We start from the raw sequence: 15,959 nt of genomic DNA, 5'->3' as shown, positions 1-15,959 counted from the left end.
AAAGACAAAAAGCAGTTATAAAGAAGTGAGTTTTCAATCTAGATTATTTAAAAGTGCATAGCTCCAGTGGCTTCTTAATATCGGAAGGAAGAGCGTTCCAGACGGCCGCAGATGCCAGATGCGCATCTAAAAGGGCGCGATGCCCTTGGTGGAAAATGGTGGATGTTGTTGTCGTCGTCATTGTCGTCGTTGTTGTTGTCGTCATTGTCGTCGTTGTCATTATTGTCGTCGTTGTCATCATCATTGTTGTGGTCGTCGTTGTCGTCATTGTTGTGGTCGTCGTTGTCGTCATTGTCGTCGTTGTCATCATCATTGTTGTGGTCGTCGTTGTCGTCATTGTTGTGGTCGTCGTTGTCGTCATTGTTGTGGTCGTCGTTGTCGTCATTGTTGTGGTCGTCGTTGTCGTCATTGTCATCGTTGTCATCATCATTGTTGTGGTCGTCGTTATCGTCATCATTGTTGTGGTTGTCGTTGTCGTCATTGTCGTCGTTGTCATCATCATTGTTGTGGTCGTCGTTGTCGTCATTGTTGTGGTCGTCGTTGTCGTCGGCATCGTTGTGCGTGTGTGTGCGCAAACTCTCTTAGATGTCCTCACCGTAAAGCTCCCTGGCGCTCTTGGCCGGCGGTCCGCCCTCCGTGGGTCCAAGGCCACTGGCAGAGGGTCCAACAATGGCATTGATTAGTCGCAGCAATTCACAGGCCCAGCCAGATAATTAATCGATTAGGTACGAGTGGGGTTGACCACATCATCTCCGTGTTTTCGTGGGGAGCGGCGGGGGCAATCGGCCCCGGGGAGCGGTTCAGATGTCAGTCGTAGCCGGGGCTACGGGTTCCACAGTGCGGTGCAGCGTGCGATAACCACCGCGCCAAACAGAATGTGAAGATGTGAAAAGAAGACACGGGTTGTAATAACGTATCGAGTCGTCGATTAAGCTCAGGGTTGTCGCGATATCATCTCTCACGATATTGACTATTAGCACGAAATATCAGCTGACGGAGGTTGCAGAGCACGAGAAGGAAAAGAGGCGTCAGCGATGCCAGTCTCCTGTAACTGTGCTCAGCGATTGTGTTGCTGAAATGCTTTTGTGTAGTTTCTGTTCTTTGCTGACCTTCCGGTACAAATAAAGATGATATAAAGTGCAGTTCACTCAACATAAACCTGCCATAAAAACCTGAAATCACTGTAACTTTCAATCTGTAAAGTTTATAACGTACAATGCAACATGAGAAAAGTCTCTGAAATTACCTCCAAAAATTCCAACGGAACATTACCACCATCCCCGTCAAAATACATTGAAACATCCGTGTGTGTGTGGTTTTTTTGTGGCAAGATGCGAAATGTATGGGCACAATCTATTTGGAACAACGATCATTGTCCCTTAAAAAACGATTTTGTCCCCATCCACTTGTACTCTCATCACAAACCTGCCTCCTCTTAGGCAACGATTAGCACTCGGTTGCCTGCGTACGGTGGGAAAGAAGCTCGACATACTGTGAGATGCTGTGGGTTATCATTGTTGGTTTGCGAGGATACATCTCTCAACGGGTCGATGTGTGGAGACGGGCGCAGGGTGTGAGAGCGATTGTCCTTACTTGGCACGTGGTGGGCCCATGGTCGCGTGCTCGGCCGTGGGTTGGACGTACTGCGGCTGCGCGCTGTGATAGTTCATGCTCGCGGTGTTTTCCCTCGCCTGGGAAGCACACGGCGCAAGCCTCCGTCGTCACACGTTCAACCTACAACAGAAGGCCAGAGACGTGTGAGGGTTGGGAAGCTGTCAGGAAATCTTCCCGGCAAAGACGGCCCGGCTTGAACTCCGACTGCTGTGAATGTTCGGTGCGTTATGCATCATTAAGTCAGTGGATATTTTCAATCATTTGGTCCATCGGTCATTAACTCGATCCAGTTTGCTCGGTGAGCGAAATGCTAATTATAAGTGCTGGTCGTGTTATTACACCGAGTGAATTCTGAAAATGTGCCGAGTTAAACGCTTCTAATAAAATGTAACCAAAGTTATTAATTAAAAAAACCTGAATATGGGTCAACTCCACTACCAACATAATTTTTCTTCTTTGGTTCTTTCGGTAAAGTCACGTAGAATGAGAATAAAATAATAAATTGATAAAATAAAATAACACAATAATATTCTCACAACGTTTCGGCCACAACACAAGCGGCCTTCATGAGGTGAAGGGACGAGACTGTCTGGTAGGACAGCGCTGTCCTGAGAATATTATTGTGTTATTTTATTTTATCAATTTATTACTTTATTCTCATTCTACGTGACTTTACCGAAAGAACCAAAGAAGATGAATCATTGCAGTCACGAAAGCTTTAAATCGAAATTCAACATAATTTTATTCATAACCCTTCAATCCATTGCTGGATGAAGGCCTCCCCCCATGGTGGGGTGGTTGTACGGTTTGTTTGGCCATACCTCACCACACTGGTCAGTGCAGGTTGGTGAAGGATGGTGCCAGGACCAGTTCAGAAATCATTAGCCACTAATGTTAGCCATGGCCGAGGATTTAGCTCAGAAAGCACGGTTCACTAACTACCGTGCCAATGCACAACCAATATCGTTAACTTCGACCAGACCGCCCTGGAATGCGCCCAAGCTAATTGTATCTCAGATGCTAAGCATTCAGTTCAGTTCAGTTTATTTTGGTATAGCCCTGTGAGTCATTCGGCTCTTGAATCGGGTGCAACCACAACAAACAAAAAAACAAAAACATGAACAAGAAAAACATCTTAAAGTGACTATGTGACTGTGCAAACAGAAAATCCAATGGAAAAAAAAACAGGAAAAATATTCCTGAAAAAAGCACCGTACACCAACGCTGTGTGCAAAAAATCCCAGTGGGATGCAAGTCAAACAACAACAACAACCACAAAAACTTAGATTAAGGCCATCAGTCTAACTCCGTACTACAACAAAACAAACATGTCCAAACCAAAAAACTTTTCCAAATCACCAAAAAATAAAGCCATAATTGCAACGTAACAGTGATCACAAGGACTGTGACCGAATTTTTACAATAAACTACATAAATAACATGTAACACCAAATCCTAGAGCCATAGCTGGCTGCATGAGTTACTCCACAACAACAGAAGCATCGGTCGGAGTATCAAATTTTTCAATGCACCTTTAATATCAGCACGCTAAATCAAAATACAGATAATACTTTGCAGCGTCATCCGGAGCGAAACATTTTATTTTATTTTACGCCAATGAATAGCAATGGCAGCTAGGGGTGTACAACTCCTCTAAGCAGCGTTGAACGTGGTTATTATGAGGATGAGAGACTGCCTGGGAAAATCAGATGTTATAGGCTTGACCTTTGAGGTGGCCAGGAGATGTCAGTTAAAATATTTATTGGTGAATCTATTCGTGTGGAGATTTACCCCTCGCTCCGTTTTCCTCCCACACAAAGTCAACAACTCTCACGCACAATATGGAAACCTGATCAAGCCAAAGGACTCTGTGGAGCCATGTGGGTTAAAGGGCATTATTGTTATAAGGATTGAAACTTGATTAATTATATGATGGTTGAAGAAGGGAGTATTTACAAAGCAAGCGAGACATGGACAGAGGAGAAGAGGGACGTCTTGGGAACCTTCCGATAAAGCTCACACTTATCTTTTCTTCATAACTATTGAGCGACTTATGGGACACAGTAATATCAACCAAAACTACAAACACAAATGTTTGCCAAAGAACAGAAACACACGGCCAAAGCGTGGTAACCTTTGAGACAACTACAGTTTATCCACACAATAAAATGACACCGACGCGGGGAAATTAATGTTAACCGCTGCGATGTTTGTCTCCTGTACGAGAACCAACTCGGTGCTTGAAATTATATTGAATGCGTTCATCTGTGAGATATGACCGCGAACGAACATTGATGCAATCTACACCCCCACACGTATAGTGGCGTGTCCATAAGGGCAATATCCACGTCTGTGTGTTTTATTACGAGGCTGCTCAACTCACACCCCAGTTTGTTTGCCATTCGTCATTCGGCTGGCAAGACATTGTGTGCCCCATGTCACACGATTACAACTGTCGGCTGTGTAGAGAGAGAAAAGCCTCGATTTTAGAACCCGCGATCGTTTCACCGTAAGGGTGACACCGTAAGGGTGACACGAAACAGGGTCGTCTCTAGGCCGGGGAGGGGGCGGGGGTTGCGGGGCCCTGGGCCAAATCACAAACGACGCCTTCAAACTAAACCGTCACAGCCCCCCGAAGCGTAGGGCCCGGGGCGATCGCCATGATTTGCCGTGCACCCTCGGGGACAGCCCTGGGAAGTCAATGGAGAGTGTGTGGCGTCTGTTTTGTATGTCTCCCCACTCCTGCCCCCCCGCAAGTATGTCCCGAAATGCGCTATCGGTGTCATCGTGTTTTAAAACAAAGTATCCATCAGATCTCTTGCACAACGGCAGACGTTCCTCTTGTAGAGAACAGCCCACACGTAAGCGGACATCGCAGAGCTGCCTCTGAAATTAACTAAACCTCTGGCCCTTTCAGTCGAGGACAGCACATTCCCCACCGACTCCGCCATTGAGAGTGATGTTGGACCCATGGCAGACAAACGAACTTTTTTAATTCCCAGAGCTGGAATATAGACAAATTTAACTCAGAACAAAACATGTAATTTGCTGGGTTTTTTGTTGCTGTTGTTGTGCGGTCGTTGGTGACCGGCCTGAGACCAACTTGCTAGACCTGAGAACCTGGTCTCATCGCTAGACTTGAGAACCTGGTCTCATCGCTAGACTTGAGAACCTGGTCTCATCGCTAGACTTGAGAACCTGGTCTCATCGCTAGACCTGAGAACCTGGTCTCATCGCTAGACTTGAGAACCTGGTCTCATCACGATGTAACGGCTGAAACCCAGATTCGAACCGAGGATCTTCTGCGGTAGTGCCAGCTCAGCTCTCTGACCTTTTGAGCTGGAATCTGTATTTATACTGGAGGAATCCGATGAGCTACAAAGCTCTTGTTCACAGGTGTTCAGTGCTTTTCACAGTAAAGCTACATTGTGCTATGCCTGGGGAACTTGTCTGAGTACACTAGAGGATAATTTCCGACACAGGGTGATGCACTGCAAGCTGCACAGTTTCTGAATAGAAGTGTCTCCAATTAATTACACGACGCAGATAATCACGATGAAGTTGAAAAAAATAAAATAGCAATTTAGTCCCTATAAATCTCGAACAATCATTATATTTCCATAGGATTATCGACATATATGGTACAATAGTACTGCAAAGTGTTATTGTGCATCGGCACTCGAGCGCCTATACTGTCGTGGCAGTGCCTTACGCCGATTATAAACTCCAGGCCGGCGTAGCAGCGTTCCTGGACAATATCGGGTGAGAAATGAAGTCCTGGATGTGTAAGGCACACCTTTTCGCAAACTTGCAACTAACTCTGCTGAGTCGGTGCTGGCCCCGCCGAGGCCACGACTGGTTTCTCTTTTCTCGCCGCTGCCGCTCAATGTCTCCTGCGCTGCTCCCGCCCCACTGTAATGTGCACCGATGCCCCCATATGTTGTGGGGGCGATAATTGGCACGTACAAAAATAAATGAGGATTGATTGATTTGCCCACTCTTGCTTTCAAGGGGCTGCGCCTATATCCTTCTTCTGTTGCGATGCACCACCCTTGAGAAGCAAGGCAGACCCACCTGGTTTACTGTGTGTGTTTTTTTTACTTGTCTGTTTATTTTTCCCAGATGAAGTCTGCGCTTGGGCTTTAAGCCTGAGCTGTAGAGGTGCTGGCTCAGTAATTTAGAGATGTGAGCCCGCTGGTCCGCCTTGCGCGTGTTGATTAGCCGGGTAAACTTGCCACCCAGCCTCTGTGAGGCCCCGCACTCACCACCTGCGTGGGAATTTTTTTTTCTTATGCTGCGATATTTAACTTCGCGGTTATCGATGACAAACCCCAAGCGCTGGATGCGTCATTGCCATCGCATGGGCTTTGTGGATTTACGATGACACGTTGGACCTTCCGATTTACCCAATCTCTGCACTTTAAAAGTCTTTATCAAGTTCGGTAACCTTTGCCGCTGACTGGCTCGGGGGTACACAGCAACATTGGCGCAACGTTAATTGCTCAGTTTGCGAACGCCTTTAAGTATGGCTATGCCGTTGATACGGCGCGCGGTGGGTGGGTCTCGATTTGAGGCGGCTTGGGGGACTGCGCCGAGCAGTGTGGTGAAGTATGGTCAGATCACGCCAATAACAACCTCTAATTTATAAAGCGCCTTTCATAGTGAAGCATCTCAAAGCGCTCTACGTACAAAAGATAAAACTACACTTACAGGTATAGACAACATCCAAGCGAAATATCTGATAATAACAAAATAAAAATTCCAATGAAACCAAGAACTATGATGAAAGCGAATATTATTGACAGGGTAATCCAAAAAGGACAACAAAATTGGTTCTTAAATCTTAAGTTACAGGGAAAGCCTGGAAAAATATTTGAGTTTTTTAAGACATGATAAAAACAGTGAAACAGACTCAGAATCCCTCATGGACCTAAACCATGTTCCCCAGCAGGGCATCCATGGGGGGTCCGAGGCAAACCCCACCGTGTGGGCCCCCCGACGCCTTCAAACTAAACCGGAAGCATTAACATCTGACGCTGTGACGGTGAAACGCAGAGCCCCCCCCCCCCCAAAGCGCAGGGCCCCGGGCGGTCGCCCAGAGTCTCCGTGCACCCTAGGGACGGTTCTGACCCCCAGCCACCAGCAGCTCTGGATCAAGCGGCCGTGGCGTTGGCTGGGCAGGTGAGGGAGCGGGGGGGTTTGGGGGTAAGAATCGCCGGGTACGAACTATTGTGTGGAATCACTACACGCAACATGTGACTACAAACCTTGTCGGAATGAGGAAGGAAAATGTTAAAATGAAGCTTGGGAGGCATTGTTTAACTCGGTGAGGTGAGGCGAAAAGGACGTAATTCAACAGTGACAACAATGTCCCACAATAGAGTCAGACGAAACCGCAATGCACTCCAGACAGAATTATCGAACGAAGAGAGGAAGTCTATGCTGGCCACTATAGCAACAAAGTCAAACGTGTGACATGAATGGATATATAATTTTACAACGTGAAGCATTGAAAAGGGTTAACATTCGATAGGCACAGTTGCTATACAAAACAATTTTCCACCGACAGATGCCAGACAGCAAACTTATTGTGCACGTTAATATATGACTGGAATGTACTCCTGGGGTATTTCCCCAGTCATGTTTGCAATAGACCAAAACTGAATGGCAGAACGAACGACCCACGAGTCCCCTATCTCACGAACCGAATAACGGGCAATCTAGAGACCAACCGATCGAATTATAGCATGCCGGATTTAGACATGGGATTTCTACCGTTTACCACGGACGTATGTACTATCAATCAGATTTGAGAAAAGTGAAATTAATTTCAAATCGTGTCATTCTCAAATTTTGTAGGTGGGCCTATGAAGGCGACGTTTTTGGAAGGGATTACGGCCAGTGGACAAGACTGGTGACGGAATGGCAGCCGAAGGATGGATCACGCCCCCGAGAGGAGATGGAGCTGTGAGATCGGCTCATGTTCGGGAGCAGTGGGGATCGTGTCCTCGCAGAACAGCGTGGGATGAAGGACATCGTGGGGAGGCTTCATCCAGCAGTGGAGTGACCATGACTGCTACAGATGTCGATGATGAAAGGGCCAAAGGTCCGTTCCGTAGAGGCTTCTGGACACTCTTTGACTCGTCAAGAAGTTCAACAACTGATTTTGGGTGATAGCACAGGTGCTGGGAATTCGCACTAGCCATGACCCGCGGATTAGACGTTTATAACTTACTGTTCCATTGCTTCTGTAATCTACTCACGAGACAAGATCACAGTTCAACCGCACTATCTCTCGCAACTATCCGCCAGCTCTCCCCTCTGTAGCGCCATGCTGTGACGCTGCGTCAGACAGAATATGGAAGTGAACAAGTGGTCCAGGATAAGGGGACAGGGCCAACACCGCTGATGCCCCTGGGTTCGAATCCAGGATTCGGTCGCCCGTGATTAAACCAGCATCTCACGTGTGGTTAGTGAGTTGCTTATCTCAGCCGCGCAAACTAAATGTCTGCAATAAATAAAAAATCACCGCTAAATTTGTTTTTTGGTCTCTCTCTCTCTCTCGTTTAGGCTCCGAGAACTTTAAAATGTCAATTGGATTCCATGGAGAAATTAAAAGCTGAATAAACTTATTGCGGCAAAACTACATCACTGACAATACAAAAAAATAAACAATTTGAATGCCGTGCAACGAACAATTCGCCGTGCAATGCTGGTGCAGTTCCCCTCGTGTGGATAAAGGCGGTCAATCAAATGGATCTCAGAAGTAGTTTTGCGATAACTCCTTCCGCGGGCCGTTCTCTAACAAACAGGATGACGCTGCTCTGTGCAAGATCCATTCAGACACGTCATCTCGTGACATGACGTCGATAGCGGAGTCAGAATGAAATCGGGAAAAGGACAAAAACTCGAACACTTTGCTCCATCATTGGCGACCTCAAATCAAATCTCACCAAAAACTGGATCTTTCCGGCTGTGTTCCCGAGCCCAACATAAACCTCGCCGACCATTATTGCTGCTCAAGTTCAAAGCCTTGCCAGCGTTCTGTTACCAACATGGTTTGACCCACAACTATGCTAATGACTGCAGCAACCTTCAGTAACTGTACCTCCTGAAAGGCGGCATTGGTAGCTCTCTCTATCCCAATTCCTTTTGGAGAACACTTAGCCGTTTTGTGGATATTTGCATAACCAGTCAAATGGGTCGGCTCTGCTGCTTTTTGTTGCTCTGCGTTAATTATTGCTCGCGCCTTGATTTAAAGCACGGCCCGTGCCCAGCCAGCGTGTTCATTTTATTACCAATAAATAGGTCGCCCTCAACTCTGTGCTACCGGATCCCCATTGTATTACATATTTAAATAAATAAGCAGACTATGTCTCTCGACATACCAAATCCCCCCCACCCCCCCCAAAGTATTTCTGACACAGCCCATCAGTCACAGGGCCTTCTGGGAGTGCCTAATTTCAGCAGCATTGTTTCAAGACAAGCAAACGATCTGTACCGGTTTTCAAAGCACAGCGTCTCATCAGCAGAGGCAGGCTTGCCTGAACGAAATGTTGTTGGATTTGTTAACGACGCTTCGAGTAATCGATTACCACTGATTCTCCTTGTCGTAAACAACCAACTTGTGGTACCGCTTTGGCAGCGGTGCACAGTCATGAAACGCTAAAACTCGACAACGCTGAACAGGAGTTCGAGGCTTGGTGGTCACCTGTCCTAACAAAGTCTTAAATGGGCAGCCTGCGCGAGGAGGAGGTCGGGAGATAGGGAGAGAAATATATAGGGATGAGAAATAGAGGGATGAGAAATAGAGGGAAGAGAAATAGAGGGATGAGAAAGAGGGATGAGAAATAGAGGGATGAGAAATAGAGGGATTTGAAATAGAGGGATGAGAAATAGAGGGATGAGAAAGAGGGATGAGAAAGAGGGATGAGAAATAGAGGGATGAGAAATAGAGGGATTTGAAATAGAGGGATTTGAAATGGAGGGATGAGAAATAGAGGGATGAAAAAGAGGGATGAGAAAGAGGGATGAGAAATATAGGGGTGAGAAATAGAGGGGTGAGAAATAGAGGGATGAGAAATAGAGGGATTTGAAATAGAGGGATTTGAAATAGAGGGATGAGAAATAGAGGGATGAGAAAGAGGGATTTGAAATAGAGGGATGAGAAATAGAGGGATGAGAAAGAGGGGGGTGAGAAATAGAGGGATGAAAAAAGAGGAATGAGAAATAGAGCGGAATTGGGAAGCGATGGAAGGCCATAAAGCCCTTTGCCGCATGTAGGTTAAGTTGTTTTTCAGGGTTTTTCTGTGTTCCGATGAGCGATACCGCTCCTTTTCCACAGATGTCCAGTGGGGGTGGACCAGAAAATTACTACAACAACAACAACAAACAACACAGAAACGCGATAGGAGTGCAAGAGTACAGGAAAGGTAAGCAAATTACGAAAAAAAAACCCTCAATTTTTATTTGACCATGTAAAACCCACTGAGCTATAAGCTTCTTCTTTTTTTAGAACAAGGGGAGATAACATCGCGCCAGCAGCCAGCCACCCACCCACCCCGTCGCTGCCGACTCTCGATCCGCTTCACGTCGCCCTTCAAGCGCTGAGACGTGCCGCTCGATGGCCAGCGGAGAAACGTTTCCGCTTCCAGTCGGAGGATTACCGCCGTGTGGAAATGAGCGGCAATCCAGCGGGGTTAACGATTGCGGCCCATTGTGCAACCATAACTGGTAGCTCGGTTATTCTTTCTGCATTCTCCGTTGGCTTGTGGACGACTTTGCGATGCGTGTGCGCGCTGAAGGTGACGGTCACACGTATCCTGTACGCGGCGGTATAGTTAAAGTCTCTTTACAAGGTGTGATTTGGAACAGATATGCCGTCTCTTTGGACTCTCTCCTGATAAAGGAGTGACTAACTTACCGACTCATATATATTTTATTGCGCATACTATGCACACGTGTTAATCATATACGTGTATATACATAGTCGCACACGCTATACCCTAGAACTTTGCATGTGGTAAAAATCAACCGGAATATCCCCCAATTTCATAAGATCTTGGAAGCTAATTAGCTTTGAGCCTAGCTAGTTCTTGGGTGGGCGACCACTATACACATCAGGTTGCTAGAAGCTCCTACGGGGCTATGCATTCGACAGCGGAGGGCAGTGAAGCTTTTTTTGTTTTTTGTTGTTATACTATACTTCTGGGCTTCCACGTTTATGCTCCCCGCCTTCACCAACCCACACGGACGCACGCACACATGAGCTCAATTCAAGAAGCATATTCACTTGTATGAATTAGATCTTCAATTGTGCTGCTTGTTGCTGGGCTGCCTGGCGTTGTGGGCTTTTCGGACCTGTTCTCGGCAACCGTTATAATAGTGATCACATCCACGTGCTCGCATTCTAACACACGCACACTAATTACATTGGTACAAACTGTAAAGTTAAAAAAAATCAGTTTTTAAAGAACGTTTTTGAAAACCTTACATAAAAAAGGACAGATCTGGCCAATTGGTATTTGTGAGCTGCGCGGCGAGTTGCATAACGATTAATACGCTTCGGGGTTATGTCCTTTGTGTGGAAATGAGAAGTGTTCTTGGACATAAAGAGATGGACAGACCAAATATTCCCCAGGCATAGCAGTCGATTGCCCAATTACACCCTTTAAAAAGACATCAAACATAAATCTTAACTTAAAGCTTTTGTGACTGCAGGGTCTTTGAACCTATCTACGTGACTTTACCGAAAGACCCAAAGAATATGACATCAAACATGTCACGGACATTATTCAAAGTTCCCCTTCGATGAAATCCCTGAATGTTACCTTTTGCTCTGCCTTACCAGAGACGTCAACCACATCATACCAACGTTCTTATAACCACCGATTACCACTAAGTATTGCAAAAATGACTGGGAAAATACCCCAGGAGTGCATTCCAGTCATATATTAACGTGCACAATTCGTTTGCTGTCGGTGGAAAATTGTTCGTATAGCAACTGTGCCTACGAATGTTAACCCTTTTCAATGCTTCACGTTGTAAAATTATATATCCATTCATGCCACAATACGCATCTACCCCCCCCCCCCCTCCGTCCCTCTGTTCTAAAGGGCCGTTCGTTGACAATTTCGCTTTAATATTGACATTTTCTACTTTAAGGCAGTGTTTTTCATTTAAGACAAAACAGTACTATAGTATTTTCATCTTGTCTTTCTACGTCACGGCCAATGAGGTTCATTCGGCATCACCATCATCACCGCTCATGATCAATCTACTGTTGTATGAAGATATTTCTTGTGGTCCTGCAACATAACAATCCATCTGGCACCTGCACGCGAACTGCAAGATCCGACCGTGTCCGTCCGGTGCTGGCTGAGCTGCATTGGCTTCGGGTTGCCCAACGAATACATCGTGAGGTCGCACTCATTACACACGAAGTGCTTGCCACAAATGAACTACACTACCTTGCTGATCTCGTCAAGGAGCGTAAAATGTCACGCGAACTATGGTCATCCTTGCAGCAGCTGCTTTGGCTAGCCATCGAACACGGTCACCGCATCATCGCGCGCTTTCAGATGCGCTTCTGCGGCCGTTTGTAATTATCTTCCTTCCGATATCAGGAAAGCCATAGGAGTTATGTACTTTTAAATCTGGATTGAAAAGTAATTTCTTTAAAACTGCTTTTTGTGTTTAGTTTATTGTCCTTGCCCAGCACCTCCGATTAGCACGGTTGGCTACTTATGGTGCAAAAGAAGTTCAACATGCATGCATCGCTTCATCTCTGTGGTGGTGGTCCACCACAGGTGCTTTCTCTCCGTTGGCTGCCAATCCGTTATTAGTCTCGACGACTAGGCCCTCATCCCTTCGAGTGACGTTTGCTGTTCAAGCCAACTTACTTTTGTGAATGAAATATATAAGGTTATTCACGTGCGTATGTTCTAGAATCCATGTGTTCCTGCCTGTCAGTGTAACTCCAAGCAATGCATCTGTCCCACGCTTCTCGGCACAATTTTGGAGCTGTTGTTCTATTGTCTTCGTAAACGTTTGTGTCTCTCATCCCTCTCATAGCAGGTGATATACACTCATGAACGTGTTTATTCTTTCGGCACATTGATATATAGTCCCGTGTCTTTTATAAAAAAAAGCCCGATTACGTAAAACGTTGCCCTGATTCAACACAATTTAAATATTAACACGGCACTTTTTTGTACATTGCACGCAAGGGTGAACAGGAGTGAACACGCACAGCGGGTGAACTGCGGCTATTTTCACACGCGTGAATACAATCCAGTTTTTTACACAAGCGTTTCAACCGAAACATTACATTTAAATAAAAAAAAACACACCGACCTCCTTCGCGTTGGCCTAATATTTGCAGCATTTTGAGCAGCAAAATATCGACCTTTAATATGGCTTTTACACGTACAAGGGTTAGGCATAACATTGACTGAGACAGTTGTATATTTTACGCGCAAAAACGGTTTTAGCCGAGTCGATTGTGCCAAACCAGCGACTTTCTCTTCGCGTGAAACAAGGGGTTGTCGGCTGGCGTGAATTATACAACAACAGAAACGGGGGAGGGGGGGATACGATTTTCCGAACATCACAACCGCGCGCAACCGGCACAAAACGGGATCTTACCGCGCAAGACGCTACACCGTGCGGCGGTGAACAACGCGCGGCTGGGCCGTTTAAAGTCCAGCGCGCGGGGGATCCGCGACACGCAGGGAGAGAATCGCTCCTCCGGGTGCGTCCGCGGCACTCAGAGGCGGGAGCCGCTTTGCTCTCTGCCTCTGCTCTCTCTCTCTCACTGCAACAACAAAAAAAGAATAGCACACTCGCATCGATTGCAAGACACTTAACTTTGGTGGCCACGCCAGGGTGGGGGTGGGGGGGGGGCGTTACGTGCAATCTCAAAGGTCGCCACGGAAGGCTTTTATTGCTCAGATATCACGTGCCACCGTCTGCCAACCCCTCTCACGTACACACACACACAATTACTTTGCGGAGTAGAATTGTTTCCATCCTGTGTTGTTCGGAAGTAGTGGCACAGTCAAATAAACAATGTGACGTTGTTAGGACACATTGGCGGGTTTTTTTTCTTGACACGGTCAAGAGTCACTGACAAAACTTTGGACAGAAATTATAGTATTTTGAGCCTACATTTTTTTTGATATATTGAGTGGCACCGGTGTTGTCATTTAGTATTCGGCCATTGTACGTCATGTCATAAGCCATTTAAAAAAAAGTTGTATACTAAATGCAACTCATGCATTCAATAATGGGCGTTTCATCTTAAATTAAAAAAGCCAAAGACAAAGTTAGGCAAGCTTAGTTCAGACGTACCTGAAGTTATTTTTTAGTTCTTCTTGGCAGGAAAAAAATAAATTGCTCGTATCTGAATTCTTTAGCTGTTATGCGCTGCTGCTGATGCAATCTGTGTCTCTCATGGGACACAAAACACGTGACCGGTTTTTTGTTTGTTTAATGTCAGGTGCGTCAGATGCGCCGACTCATACCGCCCTCGACCTATGTTTTACTGCTACCCGGCATGGCACAAGACTTGGCAGTTACTGGCAACAACTCCCGTTGCTCGATCCGGGCACAACTGGCTGTGACAGGTCGAGACGGATTTCGGTGCCTCGACTGACGGCACTTTGACGTTTGACGCAGATCAGTCGACGGGGTGGGCCACGAACTCACCCTGCGCTGGTGACGCGTATCAGCGAGTGAGCGAGCGTTTTATTTACGTCGGCAAATTTGAAAATGTAAAGTCGATTCGATCTCAACGGGCATTTTTTTGGTTTATTTTCTATTTCACGTGAGCCGAAGGAACTCGAGCGACGGCTGGCACTGGTTTTTTTTCATAGTTGTTGTGTGAAGCAGTTGACGAAGCACGGATCGTGAAATCAATAGCGAGCCATTGGGCCAAGTGGGATGCTGAGAGTCCTTCACTGCCGAGAGAGTTCCTCGGGCAGATTCCTGTTGCATTCGCTCGGTGCACGTTCGACACCACACGGGCGTCCTCGCGTTGAGCCTGCACCGCTGAGATCTTCGGAGTTTAAAGCAGGGTTGAAGCCACCTGCCATTAACTCACGTCCTCAAGTGTACCGAGCTGATAGGTCTTCTCAGGGAGGCCACCAATGAACCTGCGCTACAGGGCCATTCTTTGGCACAGCGTGGCGCGCCGCGATTGATTTTCTCACCTAAAGTCACCTCACTCAACATGATGCCGATAGCACAATTTGAATATTAGTTGTTGGTTTTTTGGGGGGGGCATGAATAATGATTTACGTTTTGTCTATCACAGATGCTGAGCACAAGTCGCACGGTGCAAAGGGCCAATCGGGTAACGAACGAACAGCACTACCGATGATGTAACAGACACACCGCCCCGCCGAAGCTTAGCGACGCTGGCATACTTTCAGATTATTTTAGCGCAATAGACGTACCGCTATGAATAAAGATACGTTGAAGCTGTGCAGAATTACACTCGGCCGCTTTACCACCACCGCTGCTACAATAATTGGATAGCCTCCCAGTTTCAAGGGGCACTCAACGTGTCCAGACAAGCTGGAAGGGGAGGAGACTAAAGCTCCGTTAACCGGCTGCAACTATGGGTTGTTAAACATTGTTTTATTTTTTTGCATTGCCAATTTACCGAATGGGAAAAAAATGGTAAAATAAAAATCAGTTACCAGTTTGCCCCACATACATATAGTACTGTACCCTTAATGTCTGGCATTAAACTCAACATTGTCACCCGCTTCAACTGTGAAAGCGAAGGGAGCTGCCAAATCGGAACGTCGTCCTTCACTCGCACCTCCGGTCAGCACGGTTTGGCTACATACGGTGCGAAAGAAATGCAACATACATGCAGACATACGTACATTGGACTCGCAATCCATGATAATGAGCCAGCATTTCCAATCCTCTTATTAAACCACCCGGCTCTTAATATTGTAGTCCGAGCAGATGGTGTCAGAAGTCACACTTAAATATGAAAGCGCATCTATAAATGAGAGTTTGCACCACGGTGTGAATTAGAATATTTAATCATACTTGAGGAATCCGATGAGCTATAAAGATATATTTACAGATGTTCAGTAGCGGCGGGTCGTTACAACAACAAACAATACAAAAACACAACACGAGTGCAAAGTATATGAAAGGTAAATGAATCACTTCAAATATATAGCGTTCAAATAAAACTAACGTATACTTTTTTTCTTACCAGATAAAAAATAGTTTCGTTGTATTTGTGCGAAGCCGAGTGAACTGATTTTCACTTCCTGCCATGCAGTGAGCGGCGGCGATACCTGAACGAGTCCTGAACGAGT

The 15,959-nt window shown here is 46.2% G+C and overlaps 1 protein-coding gene across 2 annotated transcripts in view; it reads right to left on the bottom strand.

Moving 5' to 3' along the window:
- LOC116945440 (epidermal growth factor receptor kinase substrate 8-like) overlaps positions 1-13,511 on the bottom strand; it is a 38,906-nt gene extending 25,395 nt beyond the window's left edge. The window contains exons 1-3 of one of the 2 annotated variants that reach the window (XM_076069444.1): positions 13,261-13,511; positions 1,594-1,691; positions 596-651 (exon numbers count right to left, since the gene is read on the bottom strand). In XM_076069444.1, coding sequence (XP_075925559.1) covers positions 596-651; positions 1,594-1,670 — 133 coding nt within the window. In that variant the 5' untranslated portion in view covers positions 1,671-1,691; positions 13,261-13,511. Of the gene's footprint in view, positions 1-595; positions 652-1,593; positions 1,735-13,260 lie in introns of both variants that reach the window. The other variant, XM_076069443.1, reaches the window with a different exon arrangement.
- Positions 13,512-15,959: the final 2,448 nt, after the last annotated feature.

This window comes from Petromyzon marinus, chromosome 24 (genome assembly GCF_048934315.1).
Source record: "Petromyzon marinus isolate PM22_M1 ecotype Great Lakes invasive population chromosome 24, UKy_Petmar_22M1.pri1.0, whole genome shotgun sequence".
Lineage (NCBI taxonomy): Eukaryota > Metazoa > Chordata > Hyperoartia > Petromyzontiformes > Petromyzontidae > Petromyzon > Petromyzon marinus.
The sequence above is the reverse complement of the archived record's forward strand: the minus strand, read 5'-3'. Positions and strand labels throughout refer to the sequence as shown.